The sequence below is a fragment of the Populus trichocarpa genome, chromosome 5 (assembly GCF_000002775.5).
Source record: "Populus trichocarpa isolate Nisqually-1 chromosome 5, P.trichocarpa_v4.1, whole genome shotgun sequence".
Classification (NCBI taxonomy): Eukaryota; Viridiplantae; Streptophyta; class Magnoliopsida; order Malpighiales; family Salicaceae; genus Populus; species Populus trichocarpa.
This window is the reverse complement of record NC_037289.2, coordinates 344,397-368,090: the sequence shown is the minus strand read 5'-3', so window position 1 is coordinate 368,090 and position 23,694 is coordinate 344,397. Positions and strand designations below refer to the sequence as shown.

Sequence of the window (23,694 nt, the reverse complement as noted above, 5' to 3'; positions counted from 1 at the left end):
TGTCAAAAGATCACTTAGACTTTGATTATGCATCTCATCATCTCATTTTGAGCTCAAAATTCTTGAAAAAGTTAACTGTCATAACGATCGATCCAAAGATACAAATTGTCATAAAAAAAGAGAGAAGCATTCATTGAAGTCCAATCCTTTAATTAATTCTTCCATTCATGCTTTCACAAAGTCGGTGGGCTGTGGGACCATTCTTTTCAGCCTTTTGTTCTCATCACCCGACAGATATCCACGTGCTTAGTTCCTATTGATTCACACACACTTCTGCTTTACCCCCACCGCCCCTCCTCTCTCTTTTTATTTTTAACATCATTCTACAGAGGAGACAAAAAAAATAAAAAGAGAGAGGAGGTCTGAAAGAAAGACCTCCTCCACTCTCGTAAAAGACCAAGAAAATATGAAGGTGGGCGGAGGGCCGCCGACAGTGGTAACGAGGACGGAGGGGCGTGAGGCAGTGAGAAGTTGAGTTTATCTGCGATCTCTTTAACAATCGACTCTATGAACTTTGACTCATACCTGCAAACACACATTCATACAAATTCAATCATGGATTAATTTGCTAATTCCTTATCAGATCAACATAGAAGAAGAAGAAGAAGAAGAAGAAGAGACATACTACAAAAAAAATCAGCTTGGAATACATCGATGCAAATGGGTGGATGCTGAATTGACAAATTATGAAACACCACCAAATTAACTTGTACAAAATCCACGTCTCAAGGTTTCTTCTATCCTCTGCAGGTCTAGAATTGCTAAGGTTGAACTTTTAAAACTGCCAAGATTCTGGTCTCCTTCCCAGACTAGCTTAACCTTGCTAGATGATAGCTCAAGTTCAGGCTCAAAAAGGGTTCCGATCAAAATTTAATTACAAGGCAAACATCTCAGAGATATCCATCCCTATGTAAATACCTCATCTACTCAGAAAAGGGACTTGAGTCCTTGAGAGAGGTCCATGTTTGCAAAGACTTGTAGATCTTAACATTATTTTTCTACTATTTTTTCAGAAGTCGATGAATTATTTTTCAATAAACATGGAACAAAACGGCTCTATTGCACTAAGGTGTGTCATTTGTCAACATGCATGAGTCCTAAGGAAAACTCCTTGACAATCAATAAACACAACAACGTAGTGCTGCATAACCTCTTAACATGATGATTAAGGCAGCTCGAACCAAGAACAAATCAAATTGTGAACAAATTAAGTTCCTAAGAGAATGCTATGTAGATAGACCGAGTGATAAAAGGATGGCCTACGTTCCCATGAATCATCTTTTTTTTACTAAGAAGAACAAAAATGACAGTTTCTGAAATTAAGCACACCTAACTAATTGAATAAGCTCGTTTTTTTTACTACAAGCACAGATAAGCTGATGTATTAAAGGTGCTATGTAGCTTGAAAGTCATTTTTTAGCTGTTGTTTCAGTTTGTTCTAGTTTTTATGGCTGTCTTTATGCAACTTAACCAGACTATATATGATAAATATTAAATGTCATCACAAATTTTCAATGCAATCCTAAGAGTAGGATTGAAATCTGCTTGGTCGGTCTTTTTTTAAAGAACATGAAAAACAAAAATAATTACATTTGCATTGAGGCTAATTAACGAACCAGCCCTTGTTTATCATCCTCAAATCCCGTTACTGTGCAAATAACTTGTAAGTTGAATGGCCATGATAGTTAAGTTTGGGTAAACATGTCATACAATTATCACTAATTTAGAGATGCTGAAGCAAGCAAGAAGAATTCCATGCATGTGTTTCGAAGATGCCTAACTAATCGAGAGACAATACTACAGTAGCAATTGATTCACAGGCTCATCGCTACTTCAATTGGTTTAGGAGGGAGAGTTCTACATCGACCAGTGCACTTATGCAGAACACCTTTGTTTTTTCTTTCTTTGAAAAAGACACAGAAACGTTTGTGATTGTAGCTTCAGTAATGAAATCAAGGCAGCGTTAGGTTTCTTTCGTTTATTTTTTGGCATTTCTAGAATGGCTTCAATGTTTTTGCTTCACGAAATGAAAAGGGTTATCAAAACATCCTTTCCCTATACGTCATATCAAACACAGCCACAGGTTCTGGACATAAAACAGACAGTTAACTGAGATTACTAGCAGTCTAGCACTATGACAATTGAAGTTCAGGGCATCGTTTTCAATTTGTTGGTACCAACTGCATGCTTTTTATTGACATTTGAACAATTAGAGAGGTTAAGAGATAGGAAATCTTTAACAAAATCTACTCGGAAGACAGATAAGGCCATGTGCAGTTTCTTGGATCCAAATCAATAAGCTTGTCTCGATATTGAATCCGTGAAGTAAACTTGACCATATTAAACTTGTACAACAAAAGTGAAGATTCAATCTCTCAAGGTTAATTTATAGCCTTTGTAAAAATCTGGCATAGATAGGTGCTCCCAATTGCTAAGGCTTGCATATTTTAAATCGATAAGATTCTTGTTTCCTCTCTAAATGATAGCGTCTTGTAGTTATCACAAAGAACCAAAAACAATTATTCATCCCAATGCAGTATCTCATCTCCTATGAAAGGAACTTGACGCCAGCCCTGACGAAGGTGCACTTTACAGTTATTTTTAACACCAGAATTATAAATCCTGAGCAATCAAAGTTTGGATTTCCTTGCAAAGATTCTGGAATTTAATTTACTTTCAAAAATAATTTTTGAAATGTCCATCAACATCCCTTCAATGTCATCTTTCTCTAGTAAGTTGCAAGATTTCTTTCATTCTCGTCAAACTATTTTCCCCTAGGATAGTTGGCAATCACGGTTCCAGGTAATTGAATGTCTTCTCACATGTTAACTAGCAAGAAAAAACAACCCCCTAGCTACGTGGCTCAACCGTGATGTTCGAGTATGGAATGATCAAGGTCAAATTAAGTATTCCTAAATGCTTAGCTGATTCAAAAATATAAGCTATCGATGTAATAAATTTCGAAGAAAAAAAAGAAGTTAGTACCCGTCTTCTAAGACCATTCCTTCCATGTATGCAACTTCTTTAAGAGCCTTCCTCCACCCCTCCACCCGGTCCTTGAAATGTATCTCATGCTTAGCAAACTCTTCACCATACCTCCCTGTTTGGGTCCCCACCTCAGATGGATCAACATCGTAGAAAACTGGAAACACTATGTGCCCAACAGTTCTACGTTCCATGATCATCGCTAGCTCGTCAAGACACCATCTCGAAGAAGCGTACTTTTTAGAAAACACAATAATGGATAGTTTTGTTTCTTGAATTGCTTTATTGATTTCTGACTCAATGTTCTCTCCTCTCCGTATTCCATCGTCGTCTCTGAAAGTGGGAATCCCTTCTCTAGATAACGCTTTGTACAGGTGGTCGGTGAAGTTCCTGCGAGTGTCTTCGCCTCGGAAACTCAAGAACACATCGTAAGTACTAGGCATCAACGAGAGAAGAATTAAGATTTGGGTCACTGGGTTGAAAGCCATCGGTTTGACGAAGAGAAATATGTCGAAAGAAACAAAGATTTTTGTGTTGGAAGAGATGCAGATCTCACTTGATTCTTTATTGGAAGAAAAAAGAGAGAAGAAAGGCCAAAGGTTGGGTTTTGTTTTTTAATCTGTTTAGGAAGTGTCTTCGTTCATGTGCTCGGCCCAAGTTTGATATGTTCGGCCGTAGTCTTCGTTCATGTTCAATTTTCTATATTATTTATTAAACAGACAAAAAAAAAATTGTGTTTAATTTCATAATTTTCCCTTTTTTATATTATTATATTTCTTTGGTAAAAAAAAATTTGTTTTAGGATTTGTTTTGTTTTGTTTATAGGGTCGTGTTGCATAGTTTTTTATTTTACATGTTTACATATTGCTATTACTAAATATAATTATTTATAGGGTTGTGTTGCATAGTTTTTTTATTTTATAATTTGTTTTTTATGTATGCTTTCGTGTATGCACTATGAAAAATTGTTTTTTAATATATATATATATATATTGCTATTACATATTGCTATTACGAAATACCATTATTTATAAGGTTGAATTAAACAAAATCAAAGACAAAGGATTAGATTGACACAAAAAAAAATTAAAAAAGTTGCTTTTTTTTGGTAGCGTTCAAGGGGAGCTTTTTCTACATTGTGGTCCCTATTTTTCTTTTATATGCATGATCAGTCCTAGGGATGACTCCTTGACAATCAATAAACACAACAAGAAAGTGCTGCGCAACCTTTGGAACCAAGAACAAATCAAATCTGGTATTGAAAGGCTAAGACTGACCCATTTTAAATCGATAAGATTCGTGTTTCCTTTCTAGATGATTGCTAGGTTAAATTATCCAGAAAAAAACTGGAAGGCAAAGATCTGAAAAGGTAAAACAATTATTCAATTACTTGTATACCTGTCTTGCTGCAGCACCATTCCTGCCAGGTCTGCGGCTTCTTTAAGAGCGGCCCTCCAACTTTCCACTCTAGCCATTTTCTTATGGAAGCTTTTTTCGTGTTTAGCAAATGCTTCTTCAAACAACCCTTTCTGTTCACTGACCTCCGACGGATCAACGTTGTAAAAAACGGGAAGCACAAGGAGCCCAGTTTTATTCCTGGAATCCATGATGTGCACAAGCTGGTCCAGGCACTTTGTTGAAGAAGCATAGCCTTTAGAGAACACAACAACCGATATCCTGGATTCCCGTATCGCTTTCTTGATATCAGACTTTTGTCCTGCGTAGATTCCACCATCATCTCTAAGAGTGCGAATCCCAGCAGAATTGAGGTCTTTGTAGAGATGATCACCAAAATTCTTGCCAATGTCGTGGTGGCTAAAACTCAAGAAAACATCGTTATCCTTTCTGGAGAGGAGAAGCATCAACAGATTGATAAGTGAGAACAAATCCATTGGACTGGTTGGTGAATAAAAAATGCCGAAACTAAACTGGAATATGAGAAAGAGGGAAGTTTCCGATGGGAATAGGTGAAACGGCAACGTTGGGAGGATTTTCAGGGTACCTGGAGGCCGGAAGGGAGGAAAGAATACAAATTGTTCAGGTTGCCAAATTTGACACGTATGGTTCACTAATTTTGATTGTGCTAAGTGTGTGCATCTGAACGTGCTTTGTTTTTTTAAAAAAAAAATAAAAAAAAAATCATTCTTCATGTTTGTTTTTTGATTTTTTTGAATGCCATTCCCTTATTAGGAATTAATTTTGTTGATTCGTGGATTTTCTGGAGTTTTAAATGATTAAAGCTTTATTTATTTTTCTGTTCTAAAAATGTTTTTGAAAAAATTTAAATTTTTTTATTTTAAATTAATATTTTATAATATTTTTAGATTATTTTGTTTCGCTGATACTAAAAATAATTTTTAAAAAATAAAAAAAAATATTATTTTGATATATTTTTGAGTAAAAAACATTTTAAAAAACAACTATAACGACACTCTCAAATACACTTTAAATAGTATTTTTATTTTAAAATTTTCTATAATTTTTTTAAAGTTTTTTAAATAAAAATAAATTGAAAATTAACTTTTAAAATCCTAAAAATCAAACTCCAACTTTTAATAACTCGAGGGGGTGGAATTTACACGGAAAGATAAAGCGTTGTGTATTCATTTTTTTATTTAAAAAAAATTAAACATGTGAGTAGGTTTTTTTTTAAGTTCAAGAGTGTTGAGTATAATACTTTTTATTTGGAAATATATTAAAATAATATTTTTTTTATTTAAAAAAAGAATATTCTTAATATCAGTTTATCAAAATGATCTGAAAATATTAAAAAAAAATATTAATTTAAAATTAAATAAATAAAATAAATATTTTTAAATCGTAAAATAAATAGAGTGACCTATCCACCAAATCTAGATGCACATGTTCTGTTTTTTTAGGTAGCCCTTAAACTTGTTTTATCATAAGACATAATCATAGAATGACAGACACGAAAATAAAAACTTCTCCATGTGCATTTTCACCGACGAAAATCTTTTTGGTGATGGATCAAAATAATGAACTCCAGCTGTCAATGACCAACCAACAAGTCAGCACCCCACTTCTCCTTGGTTATATGCCTCTCTTGCTGCTGCAGCACCATCAACAAAGCGTCGTTTTGTAGAAAAGAGAGCCCACACTCATGCGTCCCTGACCTTTCAGGTCCACGCGTGAGTCTTCTCTTCATTTACGCGTGAGGCTGGAAGGGAAGAAAGAATGCAACGGTTCAGGTTCCCAAATTTGAGACGTATGTTTACTAATAAAATCAAATTGAAAATATCCATACATAATAGAAAAAAATTGAACATATAGAATTTTTCAATATATTTTTTACATAAAAAAAATCTTAAATGTAAATCAAAAAAATTATGTACCATATAATTAGATAAATGATAAGTTTGTCAATTAAAAATCTTTTCTAGAGAGGAGAAGCATCAACAGATTGATAAGTGAGAACAAACCTGTTGGACTGGTTGGTGAATAAAAAATGCCGAAACTAAACTGGAATATGAGAAAGATAGAAGTTTCCGGTGGGAATGGAGTGAAACGGCAGGGTACCTGGAGGCTGGAAGGGAAGAAAGAATGCAACGGTTCAGGTTCCCAAATTTGAGACGTATGTTTACTAATAATGACCAGCCATCAATATTGACCGAAGTGCTTTTTTTTTTTTTTATGTGTCTCCTGTTTTGAATTTTGATAGTGCTAATTGTGTACATCTGAACGTGATTTGTTTTATTTTAAAAAAAGAATCATTCTTCTTGGTTTTGTTTGTTTTTTGAATTTCATTCTCTAATTAGTAATTAATTTTGTAATTTATTTCAATTTAATTTTTATAAAGTTATTTCTGATCATGGATTTTAGAGTTTTAAATGATTAAATGGTGTTTTTGTTTGAAAATAGACTTTATGAGGTTTTATGATATTTTTTTTTTAAGTTTTGCAGGTGAAAATGAAAATTGAGTTTTAAAATCCCATTGGACTGGATGCCATGGTGAATAAGAAACGCCGAAAGTAGAAGGATGGGATTTTCCGATGCGATTAATATTGATTTAGAATTGGGTTTCTTCTGAAGAAGCAGGGCCTGTAGTCCATCAAGCGGAAAATCAAAACCTAGATCAACAGTTACTTTTTATATTCATTGCCACTGTAGATTTCAACGGTGATTAAAAAAAACAAAATTGGTTATTGAATTTATTTTTTAGCATCAGTTAACATCCAATTGCATATTTTATTTTATTTTTGAAGAGAGTGGAATTGAGAGACAGGTGACAAAAGTAAAAAAAACATGTAAAATACATAGGTAATGACTTTGAATTTTTTTTTGAAAAGTTCATTTTAATCCCTTTTCTTTTTTATCTAATAGGTAACTACTCACTCTAAATTTTAAAAATTCAATCTTGGCTTAAAACTTTATTTTTCGAGATGATGAAGCGAGCACGAAGAATTCTATGGATGTGTTTGGAAGATGCCTAAAGAATGGATAGTAATTGATACACTAGCTCATCCCTACTTCAATTGGCTTTTGCAGAACACGTTATCTTTTTTTTATCTTTTTTTGAAAGAGACACATGTTGTTAGTGATTATAGTTTCAGTAATGAAATAAAGGCAGAGTTAGGTTTCAGTAATGAGATTACTAGCAGTCTAGCACCACGACCATTACGACCATTGAAGTTAAGGCTTGTAAGCAAACTGGAAAGAAAACAAAAAAGCAGTTTCCTAGAAATGTTTTATAAAATATCCTAAGAGATTTATTTCATCCGTGTATTTCCAGCAAGAATTGTTTTTTTTTCGTGCATTTTTCATTTATAAAACCATCAGTTTTTAATTTTTTTTACCAAAAAAATTAACGACACATAATGAAATTACTTGTAGACACATTTTGTCGATGAATTAGTAGGTGAAATTTTCGCGGACAAAGTGGTAATCTCACATTAATAAAAATAAAATTATGTCAGTAAAATTATTAAATATTGTAGTGTTTCCATGGTTTTCTATCATCATGACGTCTCTTTTCTTTGTGAAAGCCAATGGCTTCAGGTATAAGAAGTGCAGCTGCTACACACACCAGCGTCTAGGATTTGCTTCATTTCCATCACAGGTTTCCTACAATAAATTCCAGCCCCAAAACTAATGTAAACTTCATCACAGGCATCCTAATTTCTTAAACATGAAATATATAACTGGTAATTGCCACAATAATAAGCCAAGTTGAGATTTCAACTTACCAGAAAATTCAATCTAATGTGAAATTCTTTCCCAGTAACAACCGCAAAAGCACGGAAAGCAGAAATGATGCACAGATGTCCTCGCAAAATGCATGTGTTATAGAATAAGTTTATTGCTTCATAATGCTTAACAGAAAAGAAGCAACAAACAGGCGGGGATAGCTCAGTTGGGAGAGCGTCAGACTGAAGATCTGAAGGTCGCGTGTTCGATCCACGCTCACCGCATTTCTCTCTTTTTCGATTTAGTTTGTTAATGACGTCTTTTCCCGCCAATTTCAGTTGGCGAATCTCTCCTGTTTCCAGCTCCTAAACCCGAGCAGTGACAATTCCATCAAGAACAGAAACAATACAGTCACCGGAGAAACATTGCCACCGCGGGCAGCTTGAAGGTTCACCAATATTCCGCTTCAAATCAAGCACATGATCAAACTTTTTTTTACCAAGTTTCGGAGAATCTGGAGAAACAAAAGACAGATGGATTATGCACCGAGGAGTGGCGGGACAAAGATTTTGAAAGTGGTTAAGTGTATTTGGCATGTTGCCCCCAAGTTTCAGAGAGCCAGAGCAGTGCTGCTGTTCCTGCTCTTGAATTTTGCCAAGGCTTTTGCCAATTTTGCTTAGTGTTCATAATCTGCGTTGTTGAAACTGAAGATTTCTTCTTCTTCTTCTTCTTTTGAAGTTGAATCTAAGCTTTGATCCGGACTTTGTGTTTCAAATGAGAAGGAAGCAATCAATTATGGACCATCCCTTCTCTTCTTTGTTTGCTGTGGCATCTTAAAGTAATTCGGAGGACTTGACAAGTAGCAAGGGATGAAGGAGGAGGGACAGCAAGCTGCTTATGGTCACTTTGGAAGGGATGACCCTGACTTTACAAGGGAGGTTGTGAAGCCCCTGAAATATCAGAAGCCCAAGTGTAAAATCATGACATGCATGGCCTGTAATCAACAATTTGCTTGTTCTAGCCAGCAGCTCGAAAACCCAAGAGTCTTCCAGTTGTTTTCTTGCCTTTTCTGCTTATTTATTTTATTTTGAAGGTTTTGTATGCTTTTTCCATACAGTATAAGTGGAGTTTTGAGTTTTAGTTAAAAACAAGAAGACGGGAGAAGAGCTGCCTTGTCACCTTGAAACTTCATGAGATTGTAAGAAATCTCGAAGACTTGATATGAATAACTTGTATCATTGAAGTTACGAATATCAAAGAGAGCAATCCCCACGAGCACTTCTTAACAATGAAGAAAATATCAGTAAAATGAAATGATTGTTTCAAAAGTTTCTACACTCAGATCATTAGTTTTCTTGGTTTTATTTCTTTTCCTCACGCACACATATCATATTTCTTGATGTGAAAATTTGGATTTTTTTATCAGATTTCTTGTGTTTCTCGTTTTTAAGGAAAATGATTCTATAGGTTGGACTTGATAACAGGTGGTTGGTATCTGTGTATCTTTCCGAGATGATGATACTGTTTATAGCTTCTTTGATGGCTTATCCATACATGATGACAGATTTTTCTCTATCAGAAACTATGAATGGATTTTGTATGCGTAAACAAGCTTCTTGCATTGCCTTCAATATCTTGCGATAAAACCTGTTGAAATTTAATTACTATAAATGAAAGAGTATTGATAATTAATAATACTATAAATGTATTGTAGAAAATAGAATAAAATAAATTCAATGATAATATATCTCTTTTAAATACATGATTTTAACTCATTGAATGCAATTTAAATACCAGAAATGAAATTAATTTTAATAGAAAATTGGTCTCAAACATGCTGCAAGTGCACGAATATTGGCGAACGAGCAATGAGCAAAAACTAATACCTTTGCTCCTCCACCTTGGGTTACTCGAGAGGACATATATCACGCGCTTCAACTGCGCTTAGAACTTCTTACCAGATGTCGTTACTGTTGGAAGAAATTATATACTACTAAGCTCATGGCCCAACAAAGTTGAGCCCATATGAACAGTGATGTGGTAAATTATGCTCATCTTGTTTGTTTTATGCATTTTTAAAAAACATTAAATTTTTAAAAAGTTAAATTTGTTTTGATAATTTTGAATATTATTTAATGATATTAAAAATAAATTTTTAATAATAAATTTTAAAAAAACAAATCCCATTTAGATATTGAAATGGAAAACTTATATATGTTCTTTATAGTTTTTAATTAACCCTTTGTTTGATCCTTGTTATTTTAGCATTCTAAATTTTGATCTTAAACTTAATTTAGTTTTTATTTTAGTTTCTGAATATTGAAAAAAGATAGAGAAAATCACTAAAAAAAAAATTAAAAAGAAAGAAAGTAGCTGAATGTGAACATTTTAGTCACAAAAAAGAGTTATCTTAGTGTCAATTGGTTTGCTGTTTTTGGAAAAGTTCTGGTCTTGAGGTTTTTTATAAAAAGGTTTGATGTTTTTTATTTGTTTAATTTTTATTTTTTAAGGAGATTAAAGATTGTTTTAAGATTAAAAGTTGATTTTTAAATGCTTTTAGGATATTTTCAGGTAAAAAAATATTGAGAAATAGGTTTTTAAAATTTCACAACTCAAACTTTAATATTTTAATTACTAGAAGTAACCAGAAACTGATCTAGAGGAAAACGACCTATCATCCCTTTATAAAAAAAATAATTAGAGCATATGACACTGTTAAAACAAAAAAAAAAAAGGTGTGTGGAGCTATAAGGTTCTAGCCAGATATGTGGCCTGACCTCAGCTTTTTTTTTTACTTTTAATTAATGTTTTTATTTAAATTTTAATGAATATCTTATCTATTATATTTTAAAATTGTTTGGTTAACCTTTTTTAATAGTAATTAATTTTTTTAAATTAATTTTTTTAATTTTATAATGCTTCAAAGAGATTATTGTAATTTATATTTATTTTTTTCATTTTTCATTTTATATAAATAAATTATATTTATGTGACATATTTATAAAAATAAAAATAAATTGTCCTTAGTTGCTAGAATCAACTTCTAATATATAATAAATAAAAAATTAGAAAATAGAAAGAGTAGTCGGGGTTAAATGTTTGCATGTTCATTTATCTTTTACTTTGCTAGAAATGTTAGCTCTTCATTTTAGTATTTAATTAGCATTAATAATTATTTTTTGATTTGTTGGTTTCTATATTTTTTAAATTTATTTTATTAAACGTAAATAATATTTTTTTATTTCTATGTTAAAAAATCAGGATACCTTAAAATATATTTATAATATTGACATCTGCTTTAAGGAGATAATTGTAATTTATTTTTTTTCATTTTATAGTTTATATAAATAAATTATATTTATGTAATGTATTTTTTTTTAAAAAAAATTATCCTTAACTGCTAGAATCAACTTTTAATATATAATAAAAAAAATATATAAAATACAAAGGACAATCAGGGATAAATATTTACATGTGTATTTAATTTTTACTCTACTTAGAATTATTAGCTTTTCACTTTAATATTTAATTAGCGTTAATTATTTTTTATTTGTTGGTTCATATATTTTTTAATTTGTTTTATTAAACACAAACAATATATTTTCATTTCTATGTTAGAAAATCATGACACCCGAAAATACACACTTTTTCAAGCATTGAAAATTAACTTATAATCCTAATCTTGAAAATACACACAAGTTTCTAAAATTAAGCCATGAAAATACACACATTAACTAATCTTTGATTGCACATCTTATGTTATGAATTTTTTTCTACTGTAGTTTGCGTGGCATTTATAAAATCAATGGTAAGTTTGTTGATTAAAAAAGCATGTTTTTTCATTGATATACTTTTTTTCAGTTTTAAGATTCATACTTGGAAATTAATTAATCTTTGATTGCAAATCATGTCATAGTTTTTTTTCTACTGTGGTTTGCGTGCGTGGCATTTATAGAATCAATGGTACGTTCGTTGATTATAACAGTTTGTTTTTTCAGTTTTAAGATTCATACTTGGAAATATTTTATATTCTTTTGTATTGTTATTCTTTCGTAGTGTTTAAAAACAATTTAAAAATTTAGCCAGAATATAGTTGAGAGAAGAACCCTAAGCACGCACTTACTTGTAGCAGTCATATGTCAAAAGATCACTTAGACTTGATTATGCATCTGATCATCTCATTTTGAGCTGAAAATTCTTGAAAAAGTTAACTGTCATAAGGATCGATCCAAAGATACAAATTGTCAAAAAAAACAAAGAGAAAGAAGCATTCAATGAAGTACATTCATTTAATTAATTCATCCATCTATGCTTAGACAAAGTCGGTGCGCTGTGGGACCATTCTTTTGTTCTCATCACCCGACACTTCTGCTTTACCCGCCGCCCCACTCTCTCTTTTTATTTTTTTTGTCTTCTCACTAAACACTATTGGTATCTGCACAGTGTGTACTTCATTACTGAATAGTGTTAAATCAATAGTGTTTAGTGAGAAGTCAAAAAAAATAAAAAGAGAGAGGGGGTCCCTCCACTCTCGTAAAAGACCAAGAAAATATGAAGGTGGGCGGAGGGCCGACGACAGTGGTAACGAGGACGGAGGGGCGTGAGGCAGTGAGAAGTTGAGTTTATCTGCGATCTCTTTAACAATCGACTCTATGAACTTTGACTCATACCTGCAAACACACATTCATACAAATTAAATCACGGATTACTTTGCTAATTCCTCGTCAGATCAACATAGAAGAAGAAGAAGAAGAAGAAGAAGAGACATACTACAAAAAAATTCAGCTTGGAATACATCGATGCAAATGGGTGGATGCTGAATTGACAAATTAAGAAACACCACCAAATTAACTTGTACAAAATCCACGTCTCAAGGTTTCTTCTATCCTCTGCAGGTCTAGAATTGCTACGGTTGACCTTTTAAAACTGCCAAGATTCTGGTCTCCTTCCCAGACTAGCGTAACCTTGCTAGATGATAGCTCAAGTTCAGGCTCAAAAAGGGTTCCGATCAAAATTTAATTACAAGGCAAACATCTCAGAGATATCCATCCCTATGTATAACCTTTTAGCATGATGATTAAGGCAGCTCGAACCAAGAACAAATCAAATTGTGAACAAATTAAGTTCTTCAGAGAATGCTTTGTAGATAGCCCGAGTGATAAAAAGATGACCTACGTTTCCATGAATCATCTTTTTTTAACTAAATACAGGGTAAACAAAAAGGAGAGTTCATGGATGCTGTCGTGGGGGATTTAAAGGCGCTCTCTAGCTTGAAACTTGAAAGTCATTTTTTAGCTGTTGTTTCAGCTTGTTCTAGTTTTATGGCTTTCCTTGTGCAACTTAAGCAGACTATATATGATGAATATTAAATGTCCAGCATGAGGTGATACCATCAGAAATTTTCAATGCACAATCCTAAGAGTAGGATTGAAATGTGCTTGGTCGGTCTTTTCTAAAAGAACATGAAAAACAAAAATAATTACATTTGAATTGCGGCTAGTTAACGAACCAGCCCTTGTTTATCATCCTCAGATCCCGTTACTGTTTAAATAACTTGTAAGCTGAATGGCCATGATAGTTAAATATGCATAAACAAGTCATACAATATCAGTAATTTAGAGATGCTGAAGCAAGCAAGAAGAATTCCATGCACGTGTTTCGAAGATGCCTAACGAATGGAGAGACAATACTGCGGTAGCAATTGATTCACAGGCTCATCGCTACTTCAAATGGCTTAGGAGAGAGAGTTCTAAATCGACCAGTGCACTTATGCAGAACACCTTTTCTTTCTTTCTTTGAAGAAGACACAGAAACGCTAGTGATTAAAGCTTCAGTAATGAAATCAAGGCAGAGTTAGGTTTCTTTTGTTAATTTTTTGGCATTTCTAGAATGGCTTTTTGCTTCACGAAAAGAAAAGGGTTATCAAAACATCCCTTCCCTATACACCATATCAAACACAACCACAGGGCACTGGACGTAAAACAGACAGTTATCTGAGATTACTAGCAGTCTAGCACCGTGACAATTGAAGTTGAGACTCCTAAGCAAATCGGAAACAAAACAAAAAAGCAGTTTCCTTCGAATTTCTGGTCAAATATCATCGTTTTCAATAGCTTGTTTAAATATTGGTGCCAATTGCATGCTTTCTTATTGATATGTGAACAACTAGAAAGGTTAAGAGATGGGAAATCTTGAACAAATTCTACTCGGAAGAGAGATAAGGCTTGTGCAGTTTTTCGGATCCAAATCAATAAGCTTGTCTCGATATTGAATCGGTGAAATAACCTTGGACCATATAAAACTTGTACAACAATATTGAGAATTCAATCTCTCAAGGTTAATTTCTAGCCTTTGAAAAAATCTGGCATGGAAGGGCGCTCACAATTGCTGAGGCTGGCATATTTTAAATCGATAAGATTCTTGTTTCGTTTCTCCAGACAAAAAAAGGAATGCAAAGATCTCAAAGGTCAAAACAATTATTCATCCCAATGCAGATATCTCATCTCCTAAGAAAGGAAGTTGACGCCAGCCATGAGGAAGGTGCACTTTTCAGTTATTTTTAACTCCAGAGTTATAAATCCTGAGCAATCTAAGTTTGGATTTCCTTGCAAAGACTCTGGAATTTAATTTACTTTCAAAACTAATTTTTGAAATGTCCAACAACATCCCTTCAATGTCTTCATTTATCTAGTAAGTTGCAAGACTTCTTTCATTCTCGTCAAACGCTTTTCCCCTAGGATAGTTGGCAATCACTGTTCCAGGTAAGTGAATGTCTTCATTTTCAAGTAAATGGCAAGATGTTCGAGTATGGAATGATCAAGCTCAAATTAAGTATTCCTAAATGCTTAGCTGATTCAAAAATATAAGCTATCGATGTAATAAATTTCGAAGAAAAAAAAAAGTTAGTACCCGTCTTCTAAGACCATTCCTTCCATGTATGCAACTTCTTTAAGAGCCTTCCTCCACCCCTCCACCCTCTCCATCTGGTCCTTGAAACGTATCTGATGCTTAGCAAAAGCTTCACCATATCTCCCTGTTTGGGTCCCCACCTCAGATGGATCAACATCATAGAAAACTGGAAACACTATGTGCCCAACAGCTCTTCTACGTTCCATGATCATCGCTAGCTCGTCAAGACACCATCTCGAAGAAGCGTAGTCTTTAGAAAACACAATAATGGATAGTTTTGTTTCTTGAATTGCTTTCTTGATTTCTAAATCAATGTTCTCTCCTCTCCGGATCCCATCGTCGTCTCTGAAAGCGCGAATCTCTGCTCTACATAGAGCTGTGTAGAGATGGTCCGTAAAACTTCGACGGGTGTTTTCGCCTCTAAAGCTCAAGAACACTTCGTAATGCATTTTGGAGAGAAGAATGGATGAAAAATTTAATGTGAGGAAAACAGTGAAATGGGAAATCTTGGAATCGGTTGGTGAATTGATGACTTTTTAGACTCAAGTCAACGCAGTTGGAACTTTACTGGTTTATGGTGTTGATATGGCAGACCAAGAGAGACGAAGACCGAGAGGAGAATAAATTATCATGGACCATTGGTTTCTAAATTAAGGATCCATTCCCGGCCCAGAATCCTTTTAGAAGGAAAAAAAAGGACACATTTTAGGCCCATAAGTCTTGGTTTTATTTTGACATGATGGAAGGCCCCACTACTAATTTATCTTTGACAAAACCGAAGGCAAGGAGCAGCTAGGAACTACGGCTATTTGAAAAATATTCTCGTATCAGTTTCGGAGAAGTGTCAAATACAGCCTACTACGTATAAGATAAACACAACACAGCAACTTTACAAGTTAAGGAAATCACATTACTGTGTTCTGGCAAGACAGCATGTCTATGAATTTGTTTCTAAAGCCCGGATATACTTCACATTCACGAGCACGTTTGAATGGCCAAAAGGATCCATCCCCAATCAGTTTGGGATTGAAATTTTGTTCTTGTTGTTATATATGCTGTCTTTATTTCAATTTTTTTTCTTGATTGTACTGAGTTTTTGACCATATGATTAGATAGCCTTATTCAAGAGAAAACATTGAAGGGATGTGACGTACTAGAATCAAGAGAAAACAGAGTAGGGATGTGATGTACCTGTCTTGTAGAACCATCCCTGCCACATCTGCAGCTTCTCTAAGAGCTGCCCTCCATTCTTCCACCCTCCCCTTCTCACCCTGGAAGCTTTTCTCGTGTGTAGAAAACGCTTCGAAACATCTCCCTTCCTGGCTCCTGACTTCAGATGGATCCAAATGGTAAAATATGGGCAGCACAATGTGCCCAGTAGCTCTCCTGGCATCCATGATCATGACGAGCTCGTCGAGGCACCGTGTTGAAGAAGCATAGTCCTTGGAAAACACAATGACAGATATCTTCGATTCCTGTATTGCTTTTCTGGTTTCTGAGCCGGTATTTTCTCCTCTTCGAACGCCATCATCGTTTTTAAACGTGCGAAATCCTGCAATGGTGAGAGCTGAGTTGAGATGATCACTAAAATTCTTTCCTGTATCTTCATTGCTAAAGCTCAAGAACACAAGATCATTAGCCGTGCCAAAGAGAATAAGCATCAAGCGACGGATGAATGAGAAGAAACCCATAAGGTTGATGAATAGAATACGTGAAAGATCAAAAAGGAGGATAAGAAAATCGAATTCTGTTGTGGAATTTGCCACTGAAAAGGCAACGTTTGACTTTGGAGGATTAGCTTCAACTTCAAGTGTGTGAACCAGCAAAAGGTAGAAGAACTAAGCAAGAGAAAAACGACTGCAAAAATGGAAGGGAAAGTGTATGGCCGAAGTTCTCAGGAAGTTTCCTTTTCTTTATTTTTTATACTGGATATTCTGTCAGATGCTTTTTCTATTTTATTTTCCTTGGTTGGGTGGTGCCTAGCTGCCTGGTGCTCCATTCCATCAAGCAAGAGAAAAAAGAGGGCTGTAGAATGGAAGGGAAAGTCTTGAGCTGAAGGTCTCGGGAAGTTTCTCTCTCTCTTTTTTTTTATTACTTTCTTTGACTTTGGAGGGTTATTGTATTGCATGATTTTTTTTTTAATTTTTTTTTAATATATTAAAATAATTAAAAAATATTAATTTAATATATTTTCAAGCAAAATAAATTTTTAAAATATAATCAAATACAGTTATAAGCACAAAAATAAATGATAATATACTTTTATCTGAAAACAAACTAAGAATTAAATGGTTGAGAAAATCTATGCGATTAAACTTATTTAAAATTATTTTTGCAAAATCTTTTTTTTAAAAAAAATTGTTTTATTATTTAATCAGGGAATTCTTTCTTTTAACCAAAAAAAAAAGATAATAATATTTTTCAATTATAAAAAAAAATATATAGTTGCATATTAAATATCTAATACCATTTTTATCTTCAACAATTTTTTTAAGAGCATCACACTTTCGGTTGCCTAGTCTATGGAACAAGCTTGGTTGTATGTGATCTACGCTTGGTTGCGGTAACTTGGGCTAGTTTGGGCTCTCTGTGTGGCTTCGCTTGGTTTTATTGCTCAACATCCAGCCCGAAATCCGTTGTGTTCAAGTTAAATAAAGTTGAGGTTGAGCCCTTTTACGAATGATATACATTTCCTCAAGCAATTAAATAATGTATGCTTTTGAAATATTTAGAAAATAGGTACTTCCTGTTATTAGTAGTTCTTTCCATTCACATAAAAAAAAAATTATAATACCGTGGCATTTGGTTACTGTCAGAGAAATTAAAGAAACAGATGGTCTTAAATATGTTTGATTTAAAGAACATAGATAATAAATATATTATGAAATAATTTAAAAATAATTTTTTGTATTTTTCAAATAAAAGATACATGGAGATATATCTTTAAAGATAATATTATTTATTCTTAAAATACCACTAGAAAAAACTTTTAATTCTAAAATGATCCAACTAAAATATATAATAATAAAAAATAATTATTGTTATAATTTTAAAATTTGACCTAGTGGTTGAATCAGGTCATGAATCGAGAAGATCAACCTAGAATAATCCTAATATTTTAAAACAAAGGATCAGAACGATGTCATTTTGACCAAATATTTTTTTTCAAAATAAAGTCAAGGGTTTTTTACTTGGGTTTATCTCGAGTCATAGGTCAACTTGAGTTTTAACCCGATCAAGTTGGGTTAACCTTTCCTCTATTTTTTTTTTAAATTCATACTGGTTTAGGCTTTGGGTCAGCCGAGTCCTAGTTCAACACACTGAGCCAATCTAAGTTATATAACTAAAGTTATTATTCTATTATTAATTTCAACTTTCAATATAAACTAAAAAAATTATAATACTATCTAATTATTTTTTAAAAATATGTAATTTGACAATAATACATATTAAAAATAAAATAGAGTTTTTATATTTTATTATGTCTTGTTTACAATCAACAAAATAAGATATAAAGGTAGTCTTGTATGCTACTATCAAATATAATTTTATCTTTATCTCTTATTCTATCTTCTTTCCTCTATTATCATTGTCTCTATCTTTTTTGTTCCGGGACAATAATCAAACACTAACCTATTATCTTCTATATCTTAGTAGTAGTGTTGTCAATTCTTTGAATAAAACTTTTAATATTAACTTCCTACATATTATAAATCATCTAACCCTAGCTTTACTTCTCAATGTCTAAATTGTAGTAGTATTTGATTACTGTCTCAAAATAGAAAAGATGGAGATAGTGGATAAATGCGACATATTTTTATGTATTTTTTGTTTTGAAAGTATATAATTTATTTCAAAATTATCTTAGAGTAGATTTATTTTTATTTTTATTCATGTTTTTTCAATTAAATATATTTTTTATCTTTTCTGTTATAAAACACTAACTAAATAAAATGAAAAAAACATATCCTCGTATCTATACAATTTGGATCCATTTTATTTCTAAATACCTGATTAGCACAATTTGTTTTTTGGGATTTACAAGATAAATATAGCAGCCATTATAAAATTGGTCATCAGACAATAATTCCCTGGTCAACTTGGAATTCTAGTTAATTAAAAAAATATGATTTGAAAAATATAATTTATGTAGAAGAAAGCATTTATTTCACCTCACGGAGATATTTTCAAAAAATACCACTCACAAATCACATTCTCTCACTAACACCATATACCGTATCTGTATATCATAAGATAGCTCTAGCATGCTTCAAAGTAAAAATATATTGTAACTCATAGCTTTGAGTTTGTTCGGGTTAGTCACTCGGATCTATTTAAGGTCTATTCTGATATGTACTTCATAAATTTAGCAGTCAAAGACACTAGTAATAAGGAGAGAACCTGTTGTGATGTACTAGGTACATGCTTTTTGTAATTTGCAGGTAAGTTTTTCCTTAACGTATGGAGGCTCATTAAATGCCAGCTTGATCTTATGTTGGCAATGGCAGTCTCACGGTTGGATTTTGATGCCCTTTTTAAGTTATTTTGTTTTGCAAGAAGGAAATACAGTTTCTGATTCAAGAGCTTGGCAGGCAGAGGACGGGGAAGGTTGCTGCTATTTTTGGTTTGTTTTGAAATAAATTTGGGAATGCTTAGTTGGGAAAACGTTACCACTAAGTTGTACTGATATGATGGAAATGAACATCTGTTCTGTTCCTCCTGAGTTTTCTACCAGTCCAAAAACAATAAGGTTGTAGCTGGAGATTCTACTCTACAAAATAATGTTACCATTGCAGAGATTATAGAATCCTTTGAAAAGGAATAGACAAGATGGAAATGTTGACAACGCATCAAGTCAATCTCAGAGTTATTTGCCTACTATTACTGGCAATAATAAAGCCATTCCAAATCAGTTTGAGATCATATCCGAAGCGGCCATTGAATTTAATTTAAGAAATGGCAGATAAGAGAGAAGGCTTCCATTTAGGATCCTCCCTTTGAATAATCTCAATTTGAAGTTTTTAATATCTTTCAAATTACTTTGCATTAAACCAACCGAGTAAAGATTATTTTAAGTTAAACCATATGATGCGCAGAGCTGGTCCAAGTTGAACAATATATTACTCGAGTTCAGATACAATAGAAAAGATTTGGATCGGATATTACAATATCGAATTCACCGCAGAGGTATACATTTTTTTCTATTTTAACCAGAGGTATTGCATAATTTGTATGAGAAGAAAAGGGAAGGTGAAATGTTCGAGTATATTGCACATTAATAATTGATATAGTTGAATACAGTCCTATTGCAAAAGTTTCTTGTAAAGAAAGATGAAGAGTAGTGAACCATACAATAGAAGGATGTGGGGGTCTTAGTTGGCTATATAGAGTGATGTGATCACTCATAACCAGAGGAAGTGGTTGCTTATGTTCACTGGTATGATTCAACATTTTCAAGCATTACTTGAATCAATGAAGAAGAGGAAGTAATCGATTTCTTAATTGCAACTAATTATTGAATTCATTTTTGGCATTTTCTATAGGAGCATCTGCTTAAGCCTTGTTCGAGCCCTTACTCTCAAGAATGCATGTAGCTTGCACGCTATCTATTCCTTACCATCATCCAATTAAGCCTTAATGTATTTTCTCAGATTGGTGGCGCGATTAATTTACTAGCATGTTTCTATTAGTTAGCTGCGTCGATTAATGATGTTGGTTGTGTATCTAAGTCTAATGATGTTGCTATTCAGGATTTCTGGTATTAGAGCTTGCATGCGGTCTAATTCAACTTCATATACCCTTTAGATGCATGTTAGTCAATTACAGATTATTCAGCTAAGATGATTGAGTTGCAATTTACTGTATATCATGTTGTGGTCATGTTTGAAATTCAAGAGCTAGCCTGAGATGCTTGGCCTTAACAATTCCAGGAATGCATGAAACCTTGTCTCTCTAATCGTTAGTGAATGAAAAATGGTTCTGTTTTCTTATGAACAAAGTATTTGTGGATTGTTGGTGGCAAATTTGTAAAGATATCATATACCATTTATCGAAGAAAAAAGTTGGGATTCTATTTATGGATTTATGCTTTTAACCCATTAAAAATGGGTTAATGGCATGTTTTGCCTCAGAATTCTTTTTTGTCCTTGCACCAGATTTTATTTTATTTTGAAGGTTTGGTATGCCTTTTCCTTGCAGTACACGAATACATGTGGAGTTTGAGTGATAGTTAAAAGCAGGAAGACATGACAGGGGAGCTGCCATGTCGCCTTGGAAGAAGAGAATATAGATGTAACACTGCAAAAGGATGAACTGCAGTAAAAACAAATTTCATAGTGGAATAAGATGAAAAAAGTTGGGTTAATCCATAGCGAAAAAGAGAGAACAATAGGAGCGAGGAAGCACCTTATAAACATAACGAAAAGCTATAAAACCTCCAGAAATTTCAAGGACTTGATATGAATAACTTGGATCCATTCAAGTCACGAATATCTACAAGAGCAATCACCACAAGCACTTTTTAACAATGAAGAAAATATTAGTAAAATGAAATGATTTTTTCTACACTCTAAATCATTAACTTTCCAGGTTTCACTTCTTTTCCTCACACACAAATCATATTTCTTGTAGTGAGAATTTGGATTCTTTTTATCAGATTTCTTGCATTTCTCGTTTTTAAGAAAAATGTTTCTATAGGTTGGGTTTCATAACAGGTGGTTGGTATCTCTGTATCTTTCCAAGATGCCAATACTGTTTATAGCTTCGTTGATGGCTTATCCATGCACGATGAAAGATTTTTTGTGAATGGATTTTGTATCTGTGTACACAGGCTTCTTGCATTGCCTTCAATCTCTTGCAGTAAAACCTGTTGAAACTTGAAGAATGTTATTTGTTTCTCATATCATTGCAAGGGGGATTTGCTGCAATTGTTCTCTATGGAACTTCATTGATTGATAATCCAACATTATGCTTTTTTTCAGATTTTTGATAGTAAGCTTTCTTGGAAAAGATCTTTATATGTGTTTATCAGCTGAAATGTTTTTCTTTTGTGTAAATTTCTTGTTTCGAAGATGCATTGCTTAGCTCTCATTTTGTTGATAATAAGCCAACTGTTCCCAAGATCAATCATGCCATTGAAGCTGCAGGGATCACAAATGTTGTGAGCAAGTGGTTTCCAGTGTGGAGATTTGATATGCAATCTTTTAATATTGATAATTGTTCTTCTCTCACTCTGTACCATGTTATGTTTAGCACAAACCAATATGCAGAGATGGTGAGAAACCATGAAGCAACATTTTATCATACTTGAAGGGACAGAGTTGATAATTTCTAACAGGAAAAGTGCATCAATGCTTGAAGTTGAATTGGACATGATGATAATAGAAATTATTGTTGCATATGCTAAAACAAAATGGGATTTCACTGTTCAGTTCATATACAGTGAAATCCCATTTTGTTTTAGTATATGAACAGTGTGAAACCCATTTTGTTTCTTGCATTCTCGTCATTGAAATTTTTTAATCCCAATTTCACCCTCTCAAGAAAATAATTGGAGCAAATGACACCATCTAAAACCAAAAAAAATAAAATGCATGGACCTAGACTATAAGGTCCTAGCAGTATACTGAACTCATTTTTTAACTTTTAATTAATGCTTCTATTTAAATTTTAATGAATACTTTATCTCTTATTTTTTTTAAAATTGTTTGGTTAACCTTTTTCATATTTTTAACAGTTTTTTTAAAAAATATTTATAATGCTTTAAGGAGATAATTGTAATTTTTTTTTCATTTTATAGTTTATATAAATAAATTATATTTATGTGATGTATTTTTTTTAAAAAAAATTATCCTTAACTGCTAGAATCAACTTTTAATATATAATAAATAAAAATATATAAAATACAAAGGACAATCAGGGTTAAATATTTATATCTGTATTTAATTTTTACTCTACTAGAATTATCAGCTTTTCACTTTAATATTTAATTAACTTTAATAATTATTTTTTATTTGTTGGTTCATATATTTTTTTAATTTATTTTATTAAACACAAACAATATATTTTCATTTCTATGTTAGAAAATCATGACACCCGAAAATACACACCTTTTCAAGCATTGAAAATTAACTTATAATCCTAATCATGACTTTTACATTAATTAATCTTTGATTGCACATCTTATGTTATGAATTTTTTTCTATTGTTGTATGCGCGGTATTTATAAAATCAATGGTAAGTTTGTTGATTAAAAAAGCTTGTTTTTTCATTGATATACTTTTTTTCAGTTTTAAGATTCATACTTCGAAAAACTTTTTTCTTTTGTATTGTTATTCTCAAGTGTTAAAAAACAAATTAAAAATTTAGCAAGAATATAATTGAGAAGAACCCTAAGCATGCACTTACTTGTAGCAGTCATATGTCAAAAGATCACTTAGACTTTGATTATGCATCTCATCATCTCATTTTGAGCTCAAAATTCTTGAAAAAGTTAACTGTCATAAGGATCGATCCACAGATACAAATTGTCAAAAAAAACAAAAAGGAGAGAGAGAAGCATTCATTGAAGTACAATCCTTTAATTAATTCATCCATCTATGCTTTGACAAAGTCGGTGCGCTGTGGGACCTTTCTTTTCAGCCTTTCGTTCTCATC

The 23,694-nt window shown here is 32.7% G+C and overlaps 1 protein-coding gene and 1 non-coding gene across 16 annotated transcripts in view; one reads left to right on the top strand and one right to left on the bottom strand.

Moving 5' to 3' along the window:
• Nucleotides 1-23,694, bottom strand: part of LOC18098478 (disease resistance protein RPV1) — a 33,296-nt gene continuing 9,602 nt past the window's right edge. For 2 of the 15 annotated variants that reach the window (XM_052453091.1, XM_052453095.1), the window contains exon 3: nt 1-412. In XM_052453091.1, the coding sequence (XP_052309051.1) occupies nt 324-412 (89 nt within the window). In that variant the 3' untranslated portion in view covers nt 1-323. Of the gene's footprint in view, nt 526-2,985; nt 3,117-4,383; nt 5,117-6,434; nt 6,517-12,267; nt 12,801-15,039; nt 15,709-16,230; nt 17,074-23,694 lie in introns of those variants that run through there. The other 13 variants (XM_052453092.1, XM_024601896.2, XM_052453087.1 and 10 more) reach the window with 11 other exon arrangements.
• Nucleotides 8,342-8,414, top strand: TRNAF-GAA (transfer RNA phenylalanine (anticodon GAA)). The gene has a single exon. It is a non-coding gene; the product is annotated as a tRNA-Phe (tRNA).